The sequence below is a fragment of the Spea bombifrons genome, chromosome 10 (assembly GCF_027358695.1).
Source record: "Spea bombifrons isolate aSpeBom1 chromosome 10, aSpeBom1.2.pri, whole genome shotgun sequence".
Taxonomy (NCBI): domain Eukaryota; kingdom Metazoa; phylum Chordata; class Amphibia; order Anura; family Pelobatidae; genus Spea; species Spea bombifrons.
Window position 1 is genome coordinate 20,266,745 of NC_071096.1, and position 24,165 is coordinate 20,290,909.

The 24,165-nt window shown below is 41.5% G+C and overlaps 1 protein-coding gene and 1 long non-coding RNA gene across 2 annotated transcripts; one reads left to right on the forward strand and one right to left on the reverse strand.

Annotated features, from left to right (window-relative positions):
• The first annotated feature begins 533 nt into the window (after positions 1-533).
• Positions 534-23,636, forward strand: LOC128467166 (uncharacterized). The gene is made up of 2 exons (XR_008345691.1): positions 534-1,233; positions 22,679-23,636. It is a non-coding gene; the product is annotated as an uncharacterized LOC128467166 (long non-coding RNA).
• LOC128467151 (serine/threonine/tyrosine-interacting-like protein 2) lies at positions 6,664-13,553 on the reverse strand. The gene is made up of 3 exons (XM_053448682.1): positions 11,976-13,553; positions 9,945-10,253; positions 6,664-7,154 (listed from the first exon to the last, which is right to left on the reverse strand). Exons 1-3 carry the CDS (start codon positions 12,715-12,717, stop codon positions 6,889-6,891), a joined length of 1,317 nt encoding a protein of 438 aa, XP_053304657.1. The 5' UTR covers positions 12,718-13,553; the 3' UTR covers positions 6,664-6,888.
• Positions 23,637-24,165: the final 529 nt, after the last annotated feature.

Here is a 24,165-nt window from a genome sequence, read left to right on the forward strand (position 1 = left end):
GGGGGGTGCCACATACAGGATCCGCCCCGGGTGCCAAATACTCTAGGTACGCCCCTGGTGATATTATCTGACTGATTCGAATCCCAATGAAGGCAGAGAGTCGTTCAAAGATCCGGATCTTACAGTGATCCGGATCTTACAGTGATCCGGATCTTACAGTGATCCGGATCACTGTAAGATTCGGATCCCTGTAAGATCCGAATCTTTGACCGACTCTCTGCTTTCATTCACATCACTGGAGTAGGCAGGGGGGAGGATTCATTGAGTAATGAAAGGGGCGGGGCCAATCGTTAGTGTGCCTGCACGGAGTTACTGGAAAACAGTAACTCCTGTGAGTCACACTGAGTGATCCGAAGATTCGGATCATTAATCGGATCATTTCAGTGAACGAGTCGAAATGATCCGATTCACTTTAATGATCCGAACTTCCCATCACTAATACAAATATTGCCAGTGGAACGCAAAGTCGCACTTCCTGTTTTCGTTGACACGCACTAGAAGTGACTTTAACCCCTTCGCGACCTTTGCCGGTTCAGGACCGTCATAACAAGAAGGTCACTAAATGACCTTTGACGGTCCTGAACCGTCAAAAAATTAAATAAGCTTAGAAAGTGATCAAGGATCACTTTCTTCGCTTAAACGGCCTTGCTGCAATGCCTCGATGTCGAGGCATTCAGCAAGGCCGAGATCGGCATCGGGGGCCATGTCTGGCCCCTCCCGGGGCGTCAACAGCCGCCATACATTGTATGGCGGCGGACGCCCGTTTTAAAAGCGTTTAGGAGGCGATCAACGATCGCCTCCTAAACTTAAATGGTGTCGCTGGAATGCCTCGATCAGGAGGCATCCAGCGACACCAAACACTTACCTCTGGGTGGGCTGTGACCACTCCGGAGAGTGGTCACAGCCGCAGCTGCCGGTGATCTTCGCCATCCGCAAGATGGCGGCGGCCCGGGAAATAAAACAATAAAGGTGAAAAAGTTCGCTAGATGGTCTCCAGACCCTCTAGAGAACTGGCTCCACTTGCTGGTTGAATACAGGTACTGCATTCAACCATGCAAGTCAATGGAGCCCAGCTTTCTAATCACTATGTGATTAGTAAAATATTCAAAAAAAAATAAAAAATGGAAAAAAAAAATAAAAAAAAATGTGCTAACATTTAAAAATAATTATGCAGTGATGTCACTAGATGAACCATCCAGTACCAGCAAAATGTGTAAAAAAATTATAAAAAAAGTATTAAAAAAATAAAATAAAATTAAAAAATAAAGTTTATTATTTTGAGCAAGTGCTAAAATTTCTCAAAAATCTCAACAAAGAGTTAAAATAAAAGCACTTCAAATACCCAAGGGGTGTCTAATATAAAAAAAAAATGGCTGATGGGGTAAATTGGAGTGGCCTAGCTCAAAGATAGGGCATAGGTACAGACTGACCAAAATGGAGAAAAAAGCGCACTTCCCAAATGTGGCATTTTAAATCTCAAACAACCCGACAAACCCATGCATGTCGGGTATCACTGCACTCAGGAGATGTTCCTGAACACACATTGGGGTGTTGTTTGACAGTGGCATATAACAGGACCTGTATATCTATAACTAAAATACAATTTGTGTGAAAAAAAATAAAAAAAAATACTATTACAAAGTTTGACAAAGTGTAGTTCTATAATTGGTGCATGGAAAGGGTTAAAATAACAGCATTTGGAATACCCTGGGGTGTCTAGTTTTCAAAAATATATGGTTTGAATGGGTTAAATTGAGTTAACCGGCTTCAAAGATATTCCAAAGAGGAGATGGAGGCACAATGACCAAATGACCACCTGAATTACGCATGCCCCAAAAGTAGCCTTTTACCAGCCAAACAATCTGACAAACCCATGCATGTGGGGTATCGCTGTACTCAGGAGATGTTGCTGAACACATATTGGGGTGTTGTTTGATAGTGACATATACCAGGACCTGTATATTTATAACTAAATTACAATTTGTGTGGAAAAAAAAATAAAAAAAATTACTATTACAAAGTTTGACAAAGTGTAGTTGTATAATTGGTGCATGGAAAGGGTTAAAATAACAGCATTTGGAATACCCTGGGATGTCTAGTTTTCAAAAATATATGGTTTGAATGGGTTAAATTGAGTTAACCGGCTTCAAAGATGTTCCAAAGAGATCTCCTTGAAGCCGGTTAACTCAATTTAACCCATTCAAACCATATAGGCAGACTGACCAGATTTGTTAAAAAAGATTTGGAAATCATAAAACGCTGCTTGTACTTATTGCCCTATAACTTACAAAAAACAGCAAAAAAACATAAAAAACATTGGGTATTTCTAAACTCAGGACAAGTAGTAGAATCTATTTAGCTAGTTTTTTTACTTGCTTTTTTAGGTGAGTTTTTAGGTGAGATTTTTCAAATAAAAGTCATAAAATGTGTTTTTTTTTCAATTTTTCACCATGTTTTTTTTTATTTTTTTTATAGTAAATAAGATGATACGATGAAAATAATGGTATCTGAAGAAAGCCCATCTTGTCCTGAAAAAAACAATATATAACTTATGTGGGTTCACTAAATGGGTGAGGAGAAAATTACAGCTGAACACAAGCACCACAAAAGTGTCAAAACAGCCTCGGCCCCACAGGGTACAAAACGAAAAATGAGCCCAGTCCTTAAGGGGTTAATATGGACATTTGCTGCATAATACAGAAACAGGGATCATCACCATATAAATAGAGCTTGAAGGAAATTAAATGGATCTGCCAATTTGCTCCTGATGAAGCTGGAAACGTCGACATCTGGCGAAACGTGTAGAGAGGCTTGATTTTCTGTTCTATTTGATTTAATCCGCTTTGGCTAGACTTTTATGCGTACACTGATTTATTGTAAGTTGCTTTACCCCAGCAGGCACTGTTTGCCTTGATATGCTGCACTATTTTGTATACTTATTTTTATACAGAGATGAACCCAGAGGATCCCTATTCCGTGTTTAAAGCTTTTTTGCACCTACACTTGAGTGCATCTTATTAACTATTTACATTCACTTTACGTATTTATGTATTACACTATGATCCTGCGCTATCCATTGCGTTGAGATTTGTATTATTTGGACACTGAGAGGAGTTTCTAGGATAGCTGCGTTTAAACTGTAGGTATTTGATTTATTTTTACTGTGTGGCACATTGTACTTTATCTTTGTCATAACTGTATATGAGAAGGTTCCGTCCAAGCCTACTAAACAAGTCTCAGCAGAAAATTTCACTAAACTTCAAACAGCATTAAACAATGGGGATTCATTCTACTACATTTGAATTTTTGTACAAGAGATTCCCAATATGCCCCGTTTTATACACTGTAACAATGTTACACAAAAATGCATTGAGATCCCCTGGACATCCAATTGTATCGACAAGAGGCAGCCTTCTTGAACCTATTGCCAAATTTACATTTGAAAGCTATGACCACTGATCTTTTTACTTGCTTAAGTAATACTCCTGATTTTCTTCACATATTAAACATGTATGTCTCCCGAATTCTGAAATGTGGTTTGCAGAAATATACATTACTAGCCATTATACAATCATGCCTCATAATGATGGTACACAAACTGTAGTTAACATATTAATTGAATTTGAATCATCCTGTGGACAACCTATAGAGTTTTTTTGTACAAATGCTTGAATTAACGCTATTTTTGAAAAAATTGTTTTTATGTGATTACTGTTATCAAATTTCTGGAGAGCACATGGCACCAGGATACATCCATGGAGGCCCCACCTCGCAACTTACAGGACTTAAAAGGATCTGCTGCTAACATCTTGGTGCCTGATACTACAGCGTACCTTCAGAGGTCTAGTGGAGTCCATGCCCTCGATGGGTCAGGGTTGTTTTGGTGGCAAAAAGGGGACCTACACAATATTAGGCAGGTGGTCATAGTGTATATATATATATATATATATATATATATATATACCGTATTTGCTCGATTATAAGACGACCCCCCCAAAATCTGAATATTAACTTAGGAAAAACAGAAAAAGCCTGAATATAAGATGACCCTAATGGAAAAAAGTTTTATTAGTAAATGTTAATTCATGTAAACTATTTTATTTAATAAAAGCTATGATTGAGAAAAATATTTTTTTTGTTTTTATTTCCTTGTATTTTCCAACCTGTCCCCCAGTTACGCACATCTGCCCCCAGGCTTGCCACACCAATATGGCACTGTGGCCCATGATACGCCTTTTAACCCTCTATATGCCACTGTGCCCTATGGTATGCCTTTTGACCCCCTATGTGCCACTCTGCCTCCAGAAATGCCTTATACCCCTATATCCCATTCTGGCATTTAGGGGGTTAAAATGCATATTATGGGGCAGAGTGGCATATAGGGAGGTATAAGGCATTCCAGGAAATTAAAAGGCATTGTATAGAGCACTCTGCCTCCAGAAATGCCTTATAGGGAGGTATAAGGCATTTCAGGAGGCAGAGTGCTCTATTAAATGCCCCCTTAACGCCACTCTGCCTCCTGAAATGCCTTATACCTCCCTATATGCCACTCTGCCCCATAATATGCAGTACCGGTGCGGGGAACTCTGCCCCATAATATGTGCGGCTCCGGTGCGGGGAACTCTGATCTCTGACAGTCGGGGAAGGTATGCGCGACGGATGCAGACAACTCCCGCTGCTAGCCACACCTCCTTCCGGCTGCAGCGGACGTTGTCTACGCAAATCGCGTAGACGTCAACCCGCTGCCCCGGCAATACAGCAGGCAGCACCGGTAAGTGTATGTGTGGGGGGGTGTTAAATGGGGGGGGCAGGAGGATCCAGGTCCCCTGCAGCAGTGCGGGGGATCTGGATCTTAGTCTCATAATCAGACCTCTATTTGAGGTCTGATTAGAAGACGACCCCGATTAGAAGACGAGGGGTATTTTTCAGAGCATTTGCTCTGAAAAAAAACCTCGTCTTATAATCGAGCAAATACGGTATATATAATTCTGGGTGTTGAGACTTACCTCTTTATCCCTACTCCCGGAGCATGCCTCTGTCTATTTTGGGGGGTCAATTGCCCTGCTGTCCGCCATATGTATTCACAAAAGAACTCACAAAAAACAATTTTGTATTTTAAAAAAAATATTTTATTAAATAATGTAGGTTCACCAATAAATAAAAACTTGTTCCCCATAAAAAATACAGGAACAATACAGGGTTCCAAGGAGCATCTTGTAAGAATAAGATTCATGCCCAGATTCACAGTGTAACTAGGGAATTTAATGCCCAAGGTAATCCAGTCTCCCAAAAGGAAGAGATTTAAGACAAAGGTATGGGACGACGAGTAGGACAATGTAAGAAAATACGCCTCCATTGTGTTGAAGGGTAAAGGATGCTACATACCAACCCTCCCAAATTCTTCCTAATATAGTATAAATACACATTTTCATTACATCCTTATTGCACATGGTTATTTTGGTGTTAAATGTCTTTTTATATTGTCCATTTGTTCAATATATAAGTGTTTATGTGAGCGTATATTTTCCAAAAAGTCCTTGAATTACAAATCGAAGTGGCCTACTGAAGTGTACATTTTCTTACAATGTTTTCAGTTTATAACCAGTAAAACACTTAACTGTAGCTCAATATTACAAACTTTTGTGTGAATTCTAAATTGCAACAAGTGCATATATTGCAAGATTTAGCTCCCGCATTACACAGAGGCTCCTTAGTCTATGGGCTATGGGAGATACACATATAGAAGTTGTACATTCTGCTGCTTCAGATCAGGGCTCTTAGCAAGGGCAAGCTGGCAGCTTTCAGCACAGGAAAATTTGAAAATGATTGATACAGTAATAATGTAGACTAACATCTTAGCACGCCAGGCATCCCAAACACATGCAGAACAATACTGTCCAAACTCACCAAAGCTACCTGCTGAAAAGCACATACAGGAAAAACAGAAAGGTCCAGTAGAAGATGAAAGGCAACATAATGAAACTGCAACCACTTATTCAAGACATAAGCACCTTCCATGGTGTGACTAAGTCAAATCAAAGTAGCCCATGAAAGACGTATTCCCTCTCAGCCACAAATTACAGTATTGGTCCATGAATATAGATTAGCAGAGTATTTAGGCAGTGGATAGTGTGTGTGTCTATGGTTGTTTTTTAAGTGGCCATGTGTGTCTTGTTAATGTAGAGATTTTATGGCTATGGATTTATGTTTGGCCTGTGAATGATGCATTTTTGTGAAGATTTGGGCAAAGTGTAAGGTGCAGATGGAAGTCTGGTAGGGTTTCAGAATGTGCATGTATGCCCTTTATACACAGGGCTTGTAGATAGCAGTGTTTTTTAGTATTCTCACAAATATGTGCTGCTGGTCTTCAAAAGGAAAAATGTTATTTGCTGTAAAGTTTAATGCTTTAGATAGAATGAGGAAAGCAAGGATCTGAAGCCAATGGTTCTGTAATATTCTTGTGGGTCTGAAGCTTTGCATCCTTTTCAGACACAGCGGGAATCTGTGCCTTCAGTCATTAAGCATCTTAAGTTACAGATATTGCGGGGTCTCAGAATATGGCTCATGTTTTCCTGAAGCTTGGCTTTGAATAATTTTCCAACAAATAATGCATATTCCGTGGAAGCTGAAGTTGTGTGATGTGGCCTGAAATTTTCCGTTCTGTTTGGAGCTCTGTATCTTGTGAAGACTGGGGATGTTATTCTTAGGTCTGAGAACATTTTGAAGTATTGTGTTCTTTACTTGTGCGGTTTTTTAAATTTACAAAATTGATTATGGCTCTTCTCTTCCATTAGTTTACCCAACTCTGCCCATTATTTGCTCATTCCACCAGTTCATTGCTTTTTACATATGTTCTCTCTATTGCCTCTTTCCTACTATTCTATCTTGTTACACATCTGACTCCACACCCCTCAGCCTGGGGATTAGAATCCTTGGGGTGGTTCCAGAATTAAGGTCTGATTCAAATTCCATGAGCTGCCCCATGAAGTTCAGGTTGGGAGATATAATTGGACGCTTCCCCTTCACAAATTTATAGGCATCTCCAACAGTCATCAGAGTGTGCTTCATCAGGTATGCAATAACAACAGTGGCAGACCGAGAGACCCCAGCCTGGCAGTGAATTAGCACTCCCTTGCCTTTCTGCTGAGCTTCTTCTACAATGGTGAAGAAAGAGTTATAATTACAAAATTACATCCTGAAACTAAATTCACTTATAACATACCATATGTATTTGAATGGAGTCAAAAAATAAGAGAAAGATGTATGTGTGACATGAAAAGGGAAACATGCCATTGTTTTAATCTGAAACGGTCTTTATCAACGAAACAGGTTGAGATGATAATCATTTGTTTACACTAAAGGATTATTTAAATACGAATATACATGTTTCACCACTCCACTATGACAATGTTGTTGTTCTGTATTGGTGTACAGTTGTGCAGATAGAAGTAGGGAGAACCTCCCCCTTGAACCAGCGGATGCTGTATCACAGCAACACTTTTGACCCTTGCACAACTTTATGAAAACTTCCTGAAGTAACCAAAGAGGAATTACAAAGAAGGGGTCTCTTTTTTCAAAGATCCCATTTATGTGTAGGGGTAGGGGAAGGAATAAAGATAGATAGATAGAGGAACTATGAATTAGTTAAGATGCCATAGTCCCTGAGGAAGTTGGGTATTTACACAACGAAACGCGTAGTACGGGGGTATCTATTTTTATTTATTTTTTATACACATTGATCATTTTTTACTTAATGTGGCTATTGGAGGCTGGCTTGATTTTAAGGGGTACCTGACTGAGGACAATACCTCATACAATATCTAATACTCTGTATGGTTACAGTGAAGGAAATAATTATGTGATCCCCTGCTGATTTTGTACGTTTGCCCGCTGACAAAGACATGATCAGTCTATGATTTTAATGGTAGGTTTATTTGAACTGTGAGAGACAGAATAACAACAAAAAAATCCAGAATAACGCATTTCACATAAGCTATTGATTTCCATTTTACTCAGTGAAATAAGTATTTGATCCCCTATCAATCAGCAAAATGTCTGGCTCCCAGGTGTCTTTAAAACAGGTAATGTTTAGGAGTGCTCCTAATCTCAGCTTGTTACCTGTATAGACGACACCTGTCCACAGAAGCAATCAATCAATCAGATTCCAAACTCTCCACCATGGCCAAGACCAAAGAGCTGTCCAAGGATGTCAGGGACAAGATTGTAGACCTACACAAGGCTGGAAAGGGGATACAAGACCATCGCCAAGCCAGTTGGTGCGATTATTCGCAAATGGAAGAAACACAAAATAACTGTCAATCTCCCTCAGTCTGGGGCTCCATGCAAGATCTTGCCTCGTGGAGTGTCAATGATCATGAGAACGGTGAGGAATCAGCCCAGAACTGCACAGGAGGATATTGTCAATAATCTCAAGGCAGCTGGGACCATAGTCACTAAGAAAACAATTGGCAACACACACCGTGAAGGACTAAAAATCATGCAGCGCCCGCAAGGTCCCCCCTGCTCAATAAAGCAAGTTTGCCAGTGAACATCTGAATGATTCAGAAAACTGGGTAAAAGCGTTGTGGTCAGGTGAGACCAAAATCGAGCTATTTGGCATCAACTCAACTCACCGTGTTTGGAGGAGGAATGCTGTCTATGACCCCAAGAACACCATCCCCACCGTCAAACATGGAGGTGGAAACATTATGCTTTGGGGGTCAGGACAACTTCACCACATCAAAAGGGACGATGGATGGGGCCATGTACTATCAAATCTTGTGTGAGAACCTCAGCCAGGGCATTGAAAATGGGTCATGGATGGGTATTCCAGCATGACAATGACCCAAAACACACGTCCAAGGCAACAAAGTAGTGGCTGAAGAAGAAGCACATTAAGGTCCTGGAGTGGCCTAGCCAGTCTCCAGTACTTAATCCCATAGAAAATATGTGGAAGGAGCTGAAGGTTCGTGTTGCCAAACGTCAGCCTTAATGACTTGGAGAGGATCTGCAAATAGGAGTGGGACAAAATCCCTCCTGAGATGTGTGCAAACCTGGTGGCCAACTACAAACCTCTGACCTCTGTGATTGCCACCAAGTACTAAGTCATGTTTTGCAAAGGGAAGAAATACTTATTTCACTGGGTAAAATGCAAATCAATGTATAATTTATTTGAAATGCGTTATTCAGGATTTTTTTGTTGTTATTCTGTCTCTCAGGGTTCAAATAAACCTACCATTAAAATTATAGACTGATCATGTCTTTGTCAGTGGGCAAACGTACAAAATCAGCAGGGGATCAAATAATTTTTTCTTTCACTGTACAGTGAACAGTGAGATCCAGATTTAGTCCATTATTGAAGACGTGTGACTCTTAACCCTTCTTACATGCTTGATTTGAACTAGAGCTGTTCTCTGTACACACTATTTCTGTAATTTCATATGAATGGAGCATTTAGTTACATGTTATAACATAGTTACACTGTGTATGCCTTTTTTCCCACATGTAAATCTGTATCTCTGGGAGATATCCAGTCCATAATTGCAATTTATGGTACAAACAACATCTGAAGGTGCTCTACTATTTGGATTGGAGGGGTCCTTGGAGAGTATTTAATTTTTTATGTTTTTGGACATACCTTGCTGCTTTGTGACAAGTTAATATCTGGATTAAGTAATTGATTTAGTGAAGGCCAGCGTGCATTAAAATATCACACAACACCCTACTTCAGTGCTAGAGTATGCTTTGATTATGATTTGATGCTTAAGACAAACTTTTTTCCTTCACACCTTTACCCTTTTAAACATGTAAAGGACTGCATCTCACTGTTGTGAGCCTTTTATTCCAAAGCTGCACTTACACTAACAGAAGTTTCTTCTGAAAATATTTATTTTTAACAGAGGAATACTAGACGGAAGAAAGAGTCTAAAAGTCTTTCAACCTACCGATAAACTCAAAGGCCTCTTCAAAGTACTGCCGGAGGTCCTGCTTACTGTTATCTGTTGCTGGTAATCTCTTATACCGCAGCGCCCCAGACTCTGCATGGTACAGTGGTAGGTGTGTAGTGACATTTAGGACATGTCCAATGTTGAGGGTGACCATGCGTCCCAGGTCCTGGGCATCCTTCTCATTACCCAGGAAAAGAAAAGGCAAGATGAGGCTCAATTCAGCTCTCTCTATATCAGGAGACAGCGGTGGCACTAGTGACACTTCAGGCTGCACAATGCCCTCATCAACAGGCGGTTCAACTAAAGCTGCAAAAAAAATGTACACAAACTAAGGAACTGAGAACAATATGGGGCCATAAGCAAAAAAAACATAACAACATAGAATGAAACATAAGAACCATTCGGTCCATCTGGTCTGCCCAGTGTTTGAATACTTTCCTTAGTTCCTGGCTTTATCTTTTATCTAGAATAGCCTTATGCCTATCCCATGCATGCTTACACTCCTACACTGTATTACCCTCTACAACTTCTGCTGGAAGGCTATTCAATGCATCCACTACCCTCTTGGTAAAGTAATATTTCCTGTTGTGGAATGGGTCCAAGTACAGATCCTTGAGCTACCCCACTGGTAACAAGACCTTGCTCTGAATATATTCCATTGACTACAACCCTTTGTTTTCTGTCATTCAGCCACTGCCTAATCTATTCAACAATATTGGGATCTATACTCAAAGATTGCAGTTTATTGATGTCTTCTATGCCGCACAGAGTCAAAAGCCTTACTGAAATCTAGATGTGTAATGTCTACTGCACCACCTTCATCATTTATTTTAGTCACCCAATCAAAAGATCAATAAGATTAGTTGGCATGATCTTCCTAAAGTAAGCCCTTGTTGTTTCCGTGATTTTAGATGTTCAACAATCCTATCCTGTCTTGAAGTTATCACTCTTCTCCTCGCCCCCTCCCCTACAAAAGCTGCCTGACCAATCAATTACAATCAGCAACTTCAAAAAAGGGTAGAAAGAAGTTAACAGGTAGGAATATTTAGTTCATTATATTACATTTTATTTATAGAGTGCCAGCAGATCCTGTACTGCTATTACACAAAGGGAAGACAGTAAATTAACAATAACATTAAAATTCCCAGTATACAATATTATAGGAGAATGAGAAAGAGCCCTGCCCTTGAGAGCTTACAGTCTATTAGGAGGTACATAAGGTCTAAAGCATTGCCTGTTAAGAGATTTACCTGGGGGGACTTAAAATCAATATATATGGCACCCACAAAATGCATAGATATAAGTAGCAGGTCTCTTTAAAAGTGACATAATAGGTATATGTCACTTACAGGAACTGGACACATACAGTATGTATATGCACCGGCTGAATCATAACTAAAAACTTTACGTTCTATTACATTTACACATTTAAGCCAACTTTAACGAGGATGAGGAGTGTCTTATTGCCTTCCCACTGTAGTGAGGTAAACGGATCCTATCTTTTCATAAAAGACTTACATCCATATCATGGGTGTCATCTTGCAGGGTTGAACATAGAATCAAAGACTTTGTAATTCCTTACAGTATCCGAACTAAGTTTATTTCACTTACATGTCATGTTACTTCCTTGTTAAACACACCTGCCTTTACTGTGTGTCGCACACACACGTGTGGTCCTTCCTATTTTTTTTTAGGCTGACTTCTCTAGACAGATTAATTGCACTAATTAGGATGCAGCCGGTTGTCACTTATTTCCTGTTTCTGTAATTAATCAGTGAGTACTCTGTGTGTTATGTCACCAAAACTGTGCAAGTGTATTAGTCCTGTTTACAAGTGTGAATGAACATTTTTAATTATAGTCACCCTTCCAACACTGTTACATTTGCATCCTACTACCACCCGTTTTACACTACTCACCCAGCTTACGCTTCTCGCTTGTAATTACGCGTTTTACATTTATCCATGTTTACATTTAGATTTGCCCCAGTGGCACTCTCCTCTGTCATTGCAAAGCTCTTTCTCACTCACCTCTACCTGATCCTGTGCCTTCTTTATCTTTCAAGGGCTCCAACAACAAATACAAACTTTGCAGTCGCCGGCCAGGCCCCCCCACTAATGATGATGGAGGAGATGTTTGTGAAAGTGGAGAAGGAGGCGGTAAAGGTTCCTCTATCTCAGCATCCATTAATCCCCTGCAGTCCAATAGAAGTGGTACACCCCCAAGTGTCCCATCTCTGGTGCGTGACATAATTTTTCGTGCCAACTCATCAGGCCAAATGGCTCGGACACTATAATCATCATCTTCATCATAGCTGACCATTGAGACTCCCATGAACTGTGGATCAAAAGTAACAATTGGATCACAGCTACAGGATGAGCCAACAGACTTTCGGGGGGGTCTCAGGAGACGCCAGCAACCGCGGCAACCGCATTTGAGGGGATGAAGAGCCCAGTGAAAACAGGAAGAGGATTTTGGTGAGGGAGATGGAGGAGAACCTCTGCGGCGGGAACAAGGTTCCCTGGGCCAACGGGCTTGTTGAAGATTGGAAAGAGGACAAGGGAGTGTTAGGTCCGCATGAGAAGGTGCCCGATGGCCTGGTTGTAGACCCCTGACCTCAGGTGCCAAACAAGGGTGAGGGATGGTACGTAGAGGAAGGGACCTAGGCCGAGGCAGGGGGGCTGAGCGATCTTCTAGAGGCACTGGAGGCATGGTTCTAGACAGAAAAATAAAACCACATGAAAAATGACTTACTGGCACAGCATTTAACATTTGAAAGACTTCACAGGGACACAAGAACCAAAAACAGGAAAAAAAGAGATAATACTGAATATTGGTACCCCACTGCAAACAACAACAAACAATACAATCCAGCACTGTACAAATCAGTCAAAACAGAATGCAGTTCTTGCTCTAAGTCGCCTTTCCTCTCTATATTCTTTTCCTCCATTCTTCACTCTCTTTTTTTGTCTACCAGGGGACAGGCAATGAGGTAGAGGCATATTCATCCAGGGAAATACTAATTTGAAGTTTTTAGGACCACAGTATGGAAGAGCTTGAGGTGGGGTATTTTACAATAATTGTAGTGTTCATTGTGACAAGGACTTTGGCCCTCATATGCATCATAACTGGTTCTGGACTGTGAATATGTGCATTGGGCACATGTGGCGTCAAACGTCTTATGAGCACATATTACTGGAGCATTTTGGTGGGCTTTGTAACTGGATTGAAGACGGACAGTCCTTTCTACACTCTTCTTTCCTGCATGCCCATGTTTCTTCTCTCTGGCATTCCCCCTTTCCTTTATTCCCTCACCTTCACATCTGCAGACTGCAATGCCCAGTCTCTCTGTCGTGGTTAACATGTTGAGCACCTTCACAATGCAGCATTTGTAAAAGATTGCAGCATCCCTTAGAGGAGCGCTACACAGCTGTAGTAGACTAATTATTCCAGAATGCAATTACATGTGTTCTCCTGTGTCCACATTAACATTACAAATACATACATTTTATTAACAATAATTTACCCAATTCTACTGTAGATTAAAAAAAACACATTTATAGTGTAAGCACTTTGTGTATAATATAACTTGGAAGCTATTTGCATTTACAACCATAATCATATCATTGTTTTTATACACAATATACTATATACAGAAATGACAATAAACAATAAATGCTAGAATCAGACATGTCCACTAGTTCTGTCTTCATTCTCCATATGCAACTATGAATACGCACAGTATAAGGCACTTGTTTTTAATGCATAAATAAACTCATATTTGCCTTATATGAGATCCCCTTCCCCTGTGAGTGACGCAGGAGTACCTTTGTCAGCTGCTCCTTCCCTGCTGGAACGAGCTTCTCCGTGCGATGGGACTCATCTGTGCATTACTCGTCCTCACGGTGTTACGGTTTGTGCACGTCCTTTATGTGTCGGTCTATGTCGGCATGTCAGTGTGTGTACGGCTAGTGTTTGCTGAGGGTGACACTTAATGACGAGCAGCGTGTCCTCCTCCTCTCATAAGGATGACATCATCGCCAGCCAATCACAGGCCGCTCACATCCTACGGACAGACAAGGTTATTATTACGAGGACGCATCTGGAATGGAAGATATTTGAGATGATAGACATAAAATAAATTTTTCCACAAATATGACACCACTTATATACTTATTTTCACCCTTTTTTCTGAGTTATAGCTCCATGGAACTCATTTTTATTATGGCCAAGAGTCATAAGAGTGGCACATCCCTTAATTCTTATATTTTAAAATATATTCTTATAAATGAGTGTGTCTTTTTTAAGACATTGAAAAGGGAGCAGGGATCACACACTTTTTCCTGCATCCTGGATAATTTCCTTCACTTGTTGGTTGGCGGATCATCAGATTTCTAACTTCCTCGTAGGTCCTCATTTTTAAAACTAAATAGGAGACTTCCGTGGAAGTAGGAGAAAGTGATGCTGATTTCCTGAGGGATTAACATTTTCAAAAGAGCGATCATAGCGTTAAATGGCATTGAACAGCACTTTGTATGAACGCATGCTATTTTGACTTCTAATGACTGTTTCTCAAAAAAATTTATGTAATCATATGTGCACATTTTGCACAAGAATAAGCTATTGATATAATAACCCAACACATTGCATATGCCTGGAAATGCGTGGTATTGAAAATAGATTTTGTGTAAACTTCAAATGGTCTTGAGTCTTGAGTGAAGCATAAGGCCTATGTTAGATGCCATTAGATGTAGGCAGCCCAATATGATGTGAGGTGAGAGAGCTGCCACATATTGTACGACTAGCTGGCTAGCAGGCTGATAAAACACACAGATCCCTTCAACCATACAGGAATCAGGGATCGTAAGGTTTTAAGTCCCTCATGAAATCTATTTGAATAAAATAAAAATAAAATAAAAACAGATCCCCAGCCACACTCCACGTGACCATAAAAACATAGAACGAGGCCATGCATATACTGTAGTTGTGTGTCACGCTTGGAGGCAGTACCTTATTGTGTTTGGATATGGAACCCAATGGCAAGGACCAGATGAAGGTACAGAAAGACCGAAACGTCTAAACAGAAGGAGTAGGCAAGCTGTAGTCAGGAACAGTTCCTAGGCTGAGGGTAACAAGGTCCAAAGTAGAGCCAAGGTCTGGTCACTGGGAAGTTTGATAGAAGATGAAGGAAGCAGGAACAGGAACCTGGTCCGGAACAGGGACAAAAACATGAATACGAACACTGGGATATCTTCTGTATAAAGGCTCAGAATAACCTAGCACTGAAGGCATGGTGCTGTGGGTTTTTATGCTTTCTGATATCCCCGTCACACCTCCGTTGCCAGTGAAGCGAAGGGTGGAGCAGCAGCATATGGAATATCATTGGAGAAAGAGATTCCCGGACACTGATGTCAGAGGGAGCGTATCTTCCTCGGGTGTTTGTACTTTCTTCAGTTTTGTACTTGTGGCCACCATATTGGATGGTGGGACACACGTTTTCGCTTGTGGAGCGCATGTGTCCACCATTTTGTGCGGTGGAACGCATGGTGGAATGCACGCGTCCTCCATCTTGGAAGGCTCATCGCACGTGTCTGCTGCTTTGGGGTTCAGCGTGGAGACTATCCGGCAAGGTGGGACCTAGACGTGCCAGATACGTTCCGACCTCGGTTGTTGCGGGCCAGAGGTCCACAACACTCCGTGAATCAAAAATGTTAAGAAACCTTAAACCTGAATATTTAAGAAAGTAAAAGGGAGGTTTTGGCTTTCCTTTCTTAGCAGAATATCTATGTGTGCACAATTATTGGGCAACTATTAGTACAAAAGCATGAGCACTTCCCTCTTTTACTGCTAAGTCCTCTACCTATACAACCAAATATTCTGCTAGTATTTCCTGCTGCTCTATTACATTGTCTACCACCTCTGAAGTCCTCTGAAATAATTACCCTTAAATCCCTTTCCTCACATGTTGAGGTTAGGACACTATGAAATATTCTATACTGCCCTTGGTTTTTATGCCCCAGGTGCATTATCTTGCACTTGCCCACATTAAATGTCAGTTGCCACAGCTCAGACCATTTTGCCAGTTTACCTGAATCATTTTTTGACGATTTAATGGGGTAAATTGAATTGGCCGGGTTCAACAATGTCCCAATTAGCATTGGAGGAAGGATAACCACCAGTGGCGTCGCTACAGGGGGGCAATTGCCCCCCCTAGGTTATTCCTTGCCCCCCCCTGTTGCCCCCCTGCCGAATTTGGAACCATCCAGGATTGCCCAGGACAGTCCCGCAATGGGACTTTAAGTCCTGGGCAGCCTGAAACGCTTTTTTTTTTTTTGAACGCGGAGGAGAGAGAGCGGCGCCTAGCAACGGCTCGCCCCCCCTCACTCTCCTCCATGAGGCCTCTACCTCAGCCTCGGTGCCGGCGTTTCATACTGAGCACCGGTATATGACATCTTATCCGGCGCTCAGCAGTGAAGCAGCGCGCGCCGCGGCAGAGAAGGAGGACAGAAGCCTCGTTCTCCCGCCGCAGGACTTTAAAGGTGAGTGAAATACAAAGGGGGTGCGTAGGGAAAGAGGAGGGAGAGGGGTTAGAAAGTGATAAGGGAGGGAGAAGGGGTAGAAAGAGATAAGAGAGGCAGAAGGGGTAGAATGTGATAAGGGAGGCAGAAGGGGTAGAAAGTGATAAGGGAGGGAGAAGGGGTAGAAAGAGATAAGGGAGGGAGAAGGGGTAGAAAGTGATAAGGGAGGGAGAGGGGGTACATGTTAATGAGTGAGTATGAATTAATGTGTGGATGCATTTTGTGAATGAGTGAGAGTATGCATTAATGTGTGGATGCATTGTCTGAATGAGGGAGAGCATGAGTTAATATGTGAATGAATTGTCTGAATGAGGGAGAGCATGCGTTAATATGTGGATGAATTGTCTGAATGAGGGAGAGCATGAGTTAATATGTGGATGAATAGTCTGAATGAGGGAGAGCATGAGTTAATGTGTGGATGAATTGTCTGAATGAGGGAGAGCATGAGTTAATGAGTATGTGTGTATCATAGATGTATAATTGTGAAAGGGCAAAGATGGCACTCACCGGGGAATTCTCTCTGACACCCGGGGAAGGTCTGTGCGATGGACGCAGACAACCCCCGCTGCTAGCCGCACCTCCTTCCGGCTGCAGCGGAAGTCTACACGCTGCCCGGACAACACACCGGGAGTCAGAAGCACCGGTAAGTTTTTTTTGTTTTGTTGGGGGGGGTGTTAAATGGGGGGCATAAGGCATTTCTGTAGGCAGAGTGCTATATGAAATGCCTTTTAACCCCCTTAATGCCACTCTGCCTCCAGAAATGCCTTTTAACCCTCTATACACCACTCTGCCTCCTGAAATGCCTAATACCTCCCTATATGCCACTCTGCCCCATAATATGCCTTTTAACCCCCTAAATGCCAGAGTGGCATATAGGGGTATAAGGCATGTCTGAAGGCAGAGTGGCACATAGAGGGTCAAAAGGCATATAATGGGGCACAGTGGCATATAGAGGGTTAAAAGGCATATCATGGGGCCCAGTGGCATTTAGAGGGTTAAAAGGCATATCATGGGGCCCAGTGGCATATAGGGGTTTAAGGCATTTATGGGGCAGAGTGACAAGCCTGGGGGCAGATGTGCATAACTGGGGGCAGGTTGGAAAATAAAAGGAATTAAAAACAAAATATTTTTCTCAATCATAGCTTTTATTAAAAAAATAGTTTACATGAATTAACATTTACTGGTAAAACTTTTTTCCTATAGGGTCGTCTTATATGCAGGCTTTTTCTTTTTTTCCTAAATTAATATTCAGATTTTGGGCAGTCGTCTTATAATCAGGGTCGTCTTATAATCGAGCAAATACGGTAATACCTGCAATGCTGTTTCCATGTATTTATTTTATCTATACCTGCAATGCTACGTTTTATATATTGTTATTGTATACCTGCAAATACAGGATTTGTATGTCTGACAGCAGGGACTAATATTAATATATATCGGCAACTGGGGCTAATATTTATATATATATATATATATCAGCATGATCCAATATTTATATATATATATATCGGCAGCAGGGTCTAATATTAACGAAACTGCCAGTTCAGCTGTAATTTTGAAATTATGTTTCAATCATAGTCTTTACTTCAAAGAGATAAGTACTCATTATGTAGATAAAAATGCATGTCTGATGCGTATATGTGAGGGGGCCATCACATAAATCAATAATAAAGGGAGGGGCTTGCTGGGGGCATTAATACAAATAGTGGTGGCTGGAGGCGATTATACAAGGGTGTGGGGGCACCACATTAATCTATACTAAAAGGGTGCTGGCTGGGGAATCAATATACAAGGGTCAAAAACTCTAAGGGGGTATAAACTACAATGCAGTGTGAAAAATCCATCCTGATGTAGATGTCAGTGACGTAGATTGTGTCCTGCTGTTTGTGTTTTTGGTTATCAGTGTACCAGAGCCTGTCCTGGGGTGTGTGTGTGTATAGGTGTTGGTGTGGCAGAGCCTTTCCTGGTGTGTGTGTTTGGATGTGGGTGTGGCAGAGCCTGTCCTGTGTGTGTTTGGGTGTCGGAGCCTGTCCTGGTGTGTGTTTGGGTATTGGTGTGGCAGAGCTTGTCCTGGTGTGAGCCTGTCCTGTGTGTGTTTGGGTGTCGGTATGGCAGAGCCTGTCCTGGTGTGTGTGTCTGGGTGTCGGTGTGACAGAGCCTTCACCTTGTAGTGACTTCAGGGGACAAAACATTCAGGGCCCTGAAATCATTTAGAGGAAAAGTTAAGGTATTGTGTTATTTATGCTATAATATTTATTTCAAGGATTAGTCGTACTAAATTGTGGCTTCAGGCTTCCCATGTTGAATGATCAAGTATTATGTTAGTCCAATAACAAAAGTATCATTCCATAGCACATTACTTTTGGCAATATATATATATATATATATATATATTTTCTCAGTGGTATGATTTAATGGTGGAAATTATGAATGCCCCCCCCCAGTTTGACTGTGGTATCTTGTGTGTCACCCCTATATATTATTTCAGAGTCGCCACTGATGACCACACATCTAATTTCCAATTTAAAAAATGCACATGCCCCAAATGTGGCCTTTTAGCCCCCCAAAACTTGACTTGCCCTCCAGGCCTTAGGCTGCCAGCCCTCCCCTGTTGGAATCTGATTGCTTCTGTGCTCCTAATCTCTGCTCCTTACCTGTATAAAAGACACCTGGGGGCCAGACATCTTGCTGATTTATAGGGGATTGAATACGTATTTTACTGAGTAAAATGCCAATCAATTTATAACTTATTTGAGATGCAATATTTTGGATTTTTTGTTGTTATTCTGTCCCTCGCTGTTCAAATAAACCTACCATTAAAATTATAGATTGATCATGTCTTTGTCAGTGGGAAAACGTACAAAATCTGCAGGGGATCAAATAATTTTTTCCTTCACTGTATATATAGGGTTGCCACCTGGCCGGTATTTTTTAGAGCACGCTGCCAGTATCGGTATTTAAAAAAATATTTTGATTGGCAGGAGGGGGAGCGCCACCTTTAGCGCCAGGGGTGGACTGGCCCACCCGGATACCGGGAATTTTCCGTGGGCCGGGCGGCCGGCAGACCAACATTCAAAATAGCCGATGAGCGGCTGCGAGCGGGATTGAAAGCCTCCTCCGGCCGCCGGCACTTAATGAAATTAAAGGGGCTGGCGTGCACGTAGTGCGCTGCCCAATGGCCGTTCCTCAGCACTTCGTCCCACGTCTTAAAAGGGGTGGGACGAAGAGCTGAGGCACGGCCATTGGGCGGCATGGTGTGTGCACGCCGGCCCCTTTAATTTCATGAATGGCCTCCACCCGCTGCCCTCACCAGACACCAGGGAGTCAGAAGCAGTGGTAAGTCGGGGGGGAGTGTTATATAGGGGGGCATAAGGCTTTTCTGGAGGCAGAGTGCCCTATGATATGCCTTTTAACCCCCTTTATGCCACTCTGCCTCCAGAAATGCCTTTTAACCCACTATATGCCACTCTGCCTCTAGAAATGTCCTTTAACCCCCTATATGTCACTCTGTCCCATGATATGCCTTTTAACCCCCTATATTTCAGAGTGGCATATAGGGGTATAAGGCATTTCTGGAGGCAGAGTGGCATATAGGAGGGTATAAGGCATTTCTGGGGGCAGAGTGGCAAGCCTGGGGGCAGATGTGCATAACTGGTTGGCAAATAAAAGGAAATAAAAACAAAAAACAAAAATGTCTCAATCATAGCTTTTATTAAATATGAAAAAATAGTTTACATGAATTAATACAGAAATAAAAGTTTCTTACGAGAATATCGTGAAGAATAATGTGATCACTGTTTTGTTCCACTGAATAAAATGGAACTTTTTCATCTAAAAATTTTTGCAGTAGCAAATGTTTTAATTCCATTATGTCTAATGTATTACATGTATTAGGGCCTTTTAACACTTTTGCTTTCTGGCATTTTAATACAAATAATGTGATAAAAAAATATTTTATAGTTACTTGTATGGCAAATAGTGTGTACTCAGGTGACTCGAGTATGTATAAAGGATGTGTGTGTGGGTACAAGAGCTCGACTGCGAGATAAACTATATGGGGCTAGTCTCCAAATGTTTCCAGGGCTGCTTTTCATTCCCAGTCTGGCCCTGTTTAGCGCTGTATGCGTGGCTGAGGCTGAGCGCTGGGAGAAGTGATGTTTCATTTCATGACGTCACTTCCCAGCGCTCTGGCAGCATCCACAGCCCGGCCTGTGCAAATCCGCAACCGAGCGGAGGAAAGCCTTATGTCCTTATGTCCTTATGTCTGTCTGCTTGGCTGAGCAAGGCCTGGATTGGGAATTTGGGAGAAAACTTACAAGGTAGGTGACTGTAATACAATCATGTACCTTTAATATTGACTCATTTAAGGACAGTGGAAGCATGTGCAGCCACCCACAGATGCCGTATATATTTTAAAAAATGTATCTAATAGAAATTTTTCAGAGCATCATAAAGTTCACAAACTGCATTGTATCTATTACATCACCTGTAATGTTATGCATATATAATTACTTAGGCAAATTAGTATGGTATAAGTAATTATTTTTTACAATAAAGGTGGAAACCCTGCTATCACCACACAAGAATTGTTACAGTTTAGATAATCTAATATTATAAACTTACATAGTTGCAGAGGGGCAACAACCTTAGAGTCCCTGACTACCATAGTAGAGCCCTGCGTGGGACTGCTTTTTTAATCCCGCTCCCGCCCGTTCCCGCTGATTTTTTGTCCAATCCCGCTCCTGCAATGTGTGTGTTCCACTCCAGCCCGCTCCCGCAACATGTGTGCCCAATCCCACCCGCTCCCGCCATAAATGTGGCCAATCACGCCCACCTGCTTACCTGAACTGCAGATTTCCCACGCACTCCCGCAAGGCTGCCTTCGAGTTGCTCCCTCACAGCGTCTCTTCTTTTGCTCCGCCCAGGAACACAGCGGAGTCACGGGAAGTGACGTCACATCACGTGACTCCGCTTTGTTCCTGGGCGGAGCAAGAGAAGAGACGCTGTGTGGGAGAAGCGTGAAGGCAGCCTTGCAGGACTGCACGGGATTACCGGGACCCGCAGGTACAGTGTGTGACCGCCCGCAACACCAGCAAGACCACCCACGGGACCCGCCTCCCAATGCAGTCCTCTAAACCATAGCAAAGAGATGGCTGAAAAGGAAATGTCACCGTCTACACCACCAAAGTAAATAATGTTACACATAAGTGTGTATACATCAGAGCTGTTTAAATGTTTGCATTTGCACTATTTGGTGTTGTCAGATGTATTTGCATTTGGTGTTCCCTTTAATTTATTAGTTTTTGTTCAATAAATAAGTGTTATTTATAATTACGTGATTTTATTCTTTGAATGTTTTTGTTTGTGTGATTTAGAAAAATTTCCTCCGCATATGTATCGTATCTCTTATATCTTTTCCGGTGATGCCATGCATATATAATTATTTATGCAAATTAGCATGGCCGGTATTTTTTTGCAAGAAAGGTGGCAACCCTATGTATATATATATATACACACCGTATTGGCTCGAAAATAGGCCGCACCCTAATATAGGCTGCACCCTTAACCCCTTTGCGACCTTTGCCGGTTCAGGACCGTCATGACAAGAAGGTCACTAAATGACCTTTGACGGTCCTGAACCGTCAAAAAATTAAATAAGCTTAGAAAGTGATCAAGGATCACTTTCTTCGCTTAAACGGCCTTGCTGCAATGCCTCGATGTCGAGGCATTCAGCAAGGCCGAAATCGGCATCGGGGGCCATGTCTGGCCCCTCCCCGGGGCGTCAACAGCCGCCATACATTGTATGGCGGCGGACGCCCGTTTTAAAAGCGTTTAGGAGGCGATCAACGATCGCCTCCTAAACTTAAATGGTGTCGCTGGAATGCCTCGATCAGGAGGCATCCAGCGACACCAAACACTTACCTCTGGGTGGGCTGTGACCGCTCCGGAGAGCGGTCACAGCCGCAGCTGCCGGTGTTCTTCGCCATCAGCAAGATGGCGGCGGCCCGGGAAAATAAACAATAAAGGTGAAAGAGTTAGCTAGACGGTCTCCAGACCCTCTAGAGAACTCTGGCTCCACTTGCTGGTTGAATACAGGTACTGCATTCAACCATGCAAGTCAATGGAGCCCAGCTTTCTAATCACTATGTGATTAGTAAAATATTTAAAAAAAAAAAAAATGTGCTAACATTTAAAAATAATTATGCAGTGATGTCACTAGATGAACCATCCAGTACCAGCAAAATGTGTAAAAAAAATATAAAAAAAGTATTAAAAAAATAAAATAAAATTAAAAAATAAAGTTTATTATTTTGAGCAAGTGCTAAAATTTCTCAAAAATCTCAACAAAGAGTTAAAAAAAAGCACTTCAAATACCCAAGGGGTGTCTAATATATAAAAAAATGGATGATGGGGTAAATTGGAGTGGCCGAGCTCAAAGATAGGGCATAGGTACAGACTGACCAAAATGGAGAAAAAAGCGCACTTCCCAAATGTGGCATTTTAAATCTGAAACAACCCGACAAACCCATGCATGTCGGGTATCACTGCACTCAGGAGATGTTCCTGAACACACATTGGGGTGTTGTTTGACAGTGACATATACCAGGACCTGTATATCTATAACTAAAGTACAATTTGTGTGAAAAAAAAAATAAAAAAAATTACTATTACAAAGTTTGACAAAGTGTAGTTCTATAATTGGTGCATGGAAAGGGTTAAAATAACAGCATTTGGAATACCCTGGGGTGTCTAGTTTTCAAAAATATATGGTTTGAATGGGTTAAATTGAGTTAACCGGCTTCAAAGATGTTCCAAAGAGGAGATGGAGGCAGACTGACCAGATTTGTTAAAAAAGATTTGGAAATCATAAAACGCTGCTAGTACTTACTGCCCTATAACTTACAAAAAACAGCAAAAACACATAAAAACATTGGGTATTTCTAAACTCAGGACAAGTAGTAGAATCTATTTAGCTAGTTTTTTTACTTGCTTTTTTAGGTGAGTAAAAGGTTTTTCAAATAAAAGTCATAAAATGTGTTTTTTTCAATTTTTCACCATGTTTTTTTTATTTTTTTATAGTAAATAAGATGATACGATCAAAATAATGGTATCTGAAGAAAGCCCATCTTGTCCTGAAAAAAACAATATATAATTTATGTGGGTACACTAAATGGGTGAGGAGAAAATTACAGCTGAACACAAGCACCACAAAAGTGTCAAAACAGCCTCGGTCCCACAGGGTACAAAACGAAAAATGAGCCCGGTCCTTAAGGGGTTAAAGTTTGGTGCTATTTTAAAGGAAAAAATATTTTTAAAGAAAAAATACACATTAGTGGACTGTATTTTACAATTTTGGTATCTATCAGTTTGTCAGCATATGTTATATACAGACAGAAAAAGAAAAAAAAACTAGTTAGGGCTTTGCCCTCTCGCTCATTGATGACCTGTTTGGGTCCAAATGGCACTGACAAGCTGCATGTTACATGGTAAGGCCAGGCCCAAAGAGGATGGATAGAAAATAGTTGTGGTTAGAAGGGTTATGTTTGTTAAGGGGAGGGATTAACAATATTACCTCACCTAGGGGGGGCCCAAAAAATCTTGCATCCAGAAGTCCGTGACCCTAGGCTCTGCCCTGACTATA

What these genes read in the sequence shown, in the direction of transcription:
- LOC128467151 (XM_053448682.1), bottom strand. Translation starts at nt 12,717, where the DNA reads ATGTTAAATGCTGTGCCAGTAAGTCATTTTTCATGTGGTTTTATTTTT. An exon ending in AGGCACAGGATCAGGTAGAG is followed by an intron (nt 10,254 to 11,975) that starts GTGAGTGAGAAA and finishes TTTTTTTTGCAG; the next exon opens with CTTTAGTTGAACCGCCTGTT. An exon ending in AGAGGCCTTTGAGTTTATCG is followed by an intron (nt 7,155 to 9,944) that starts GTAGGTTGAAAG and finishes TCACCATTGTAG; the next exon opens with AAGAAGCTCAGCAGAAAGGC.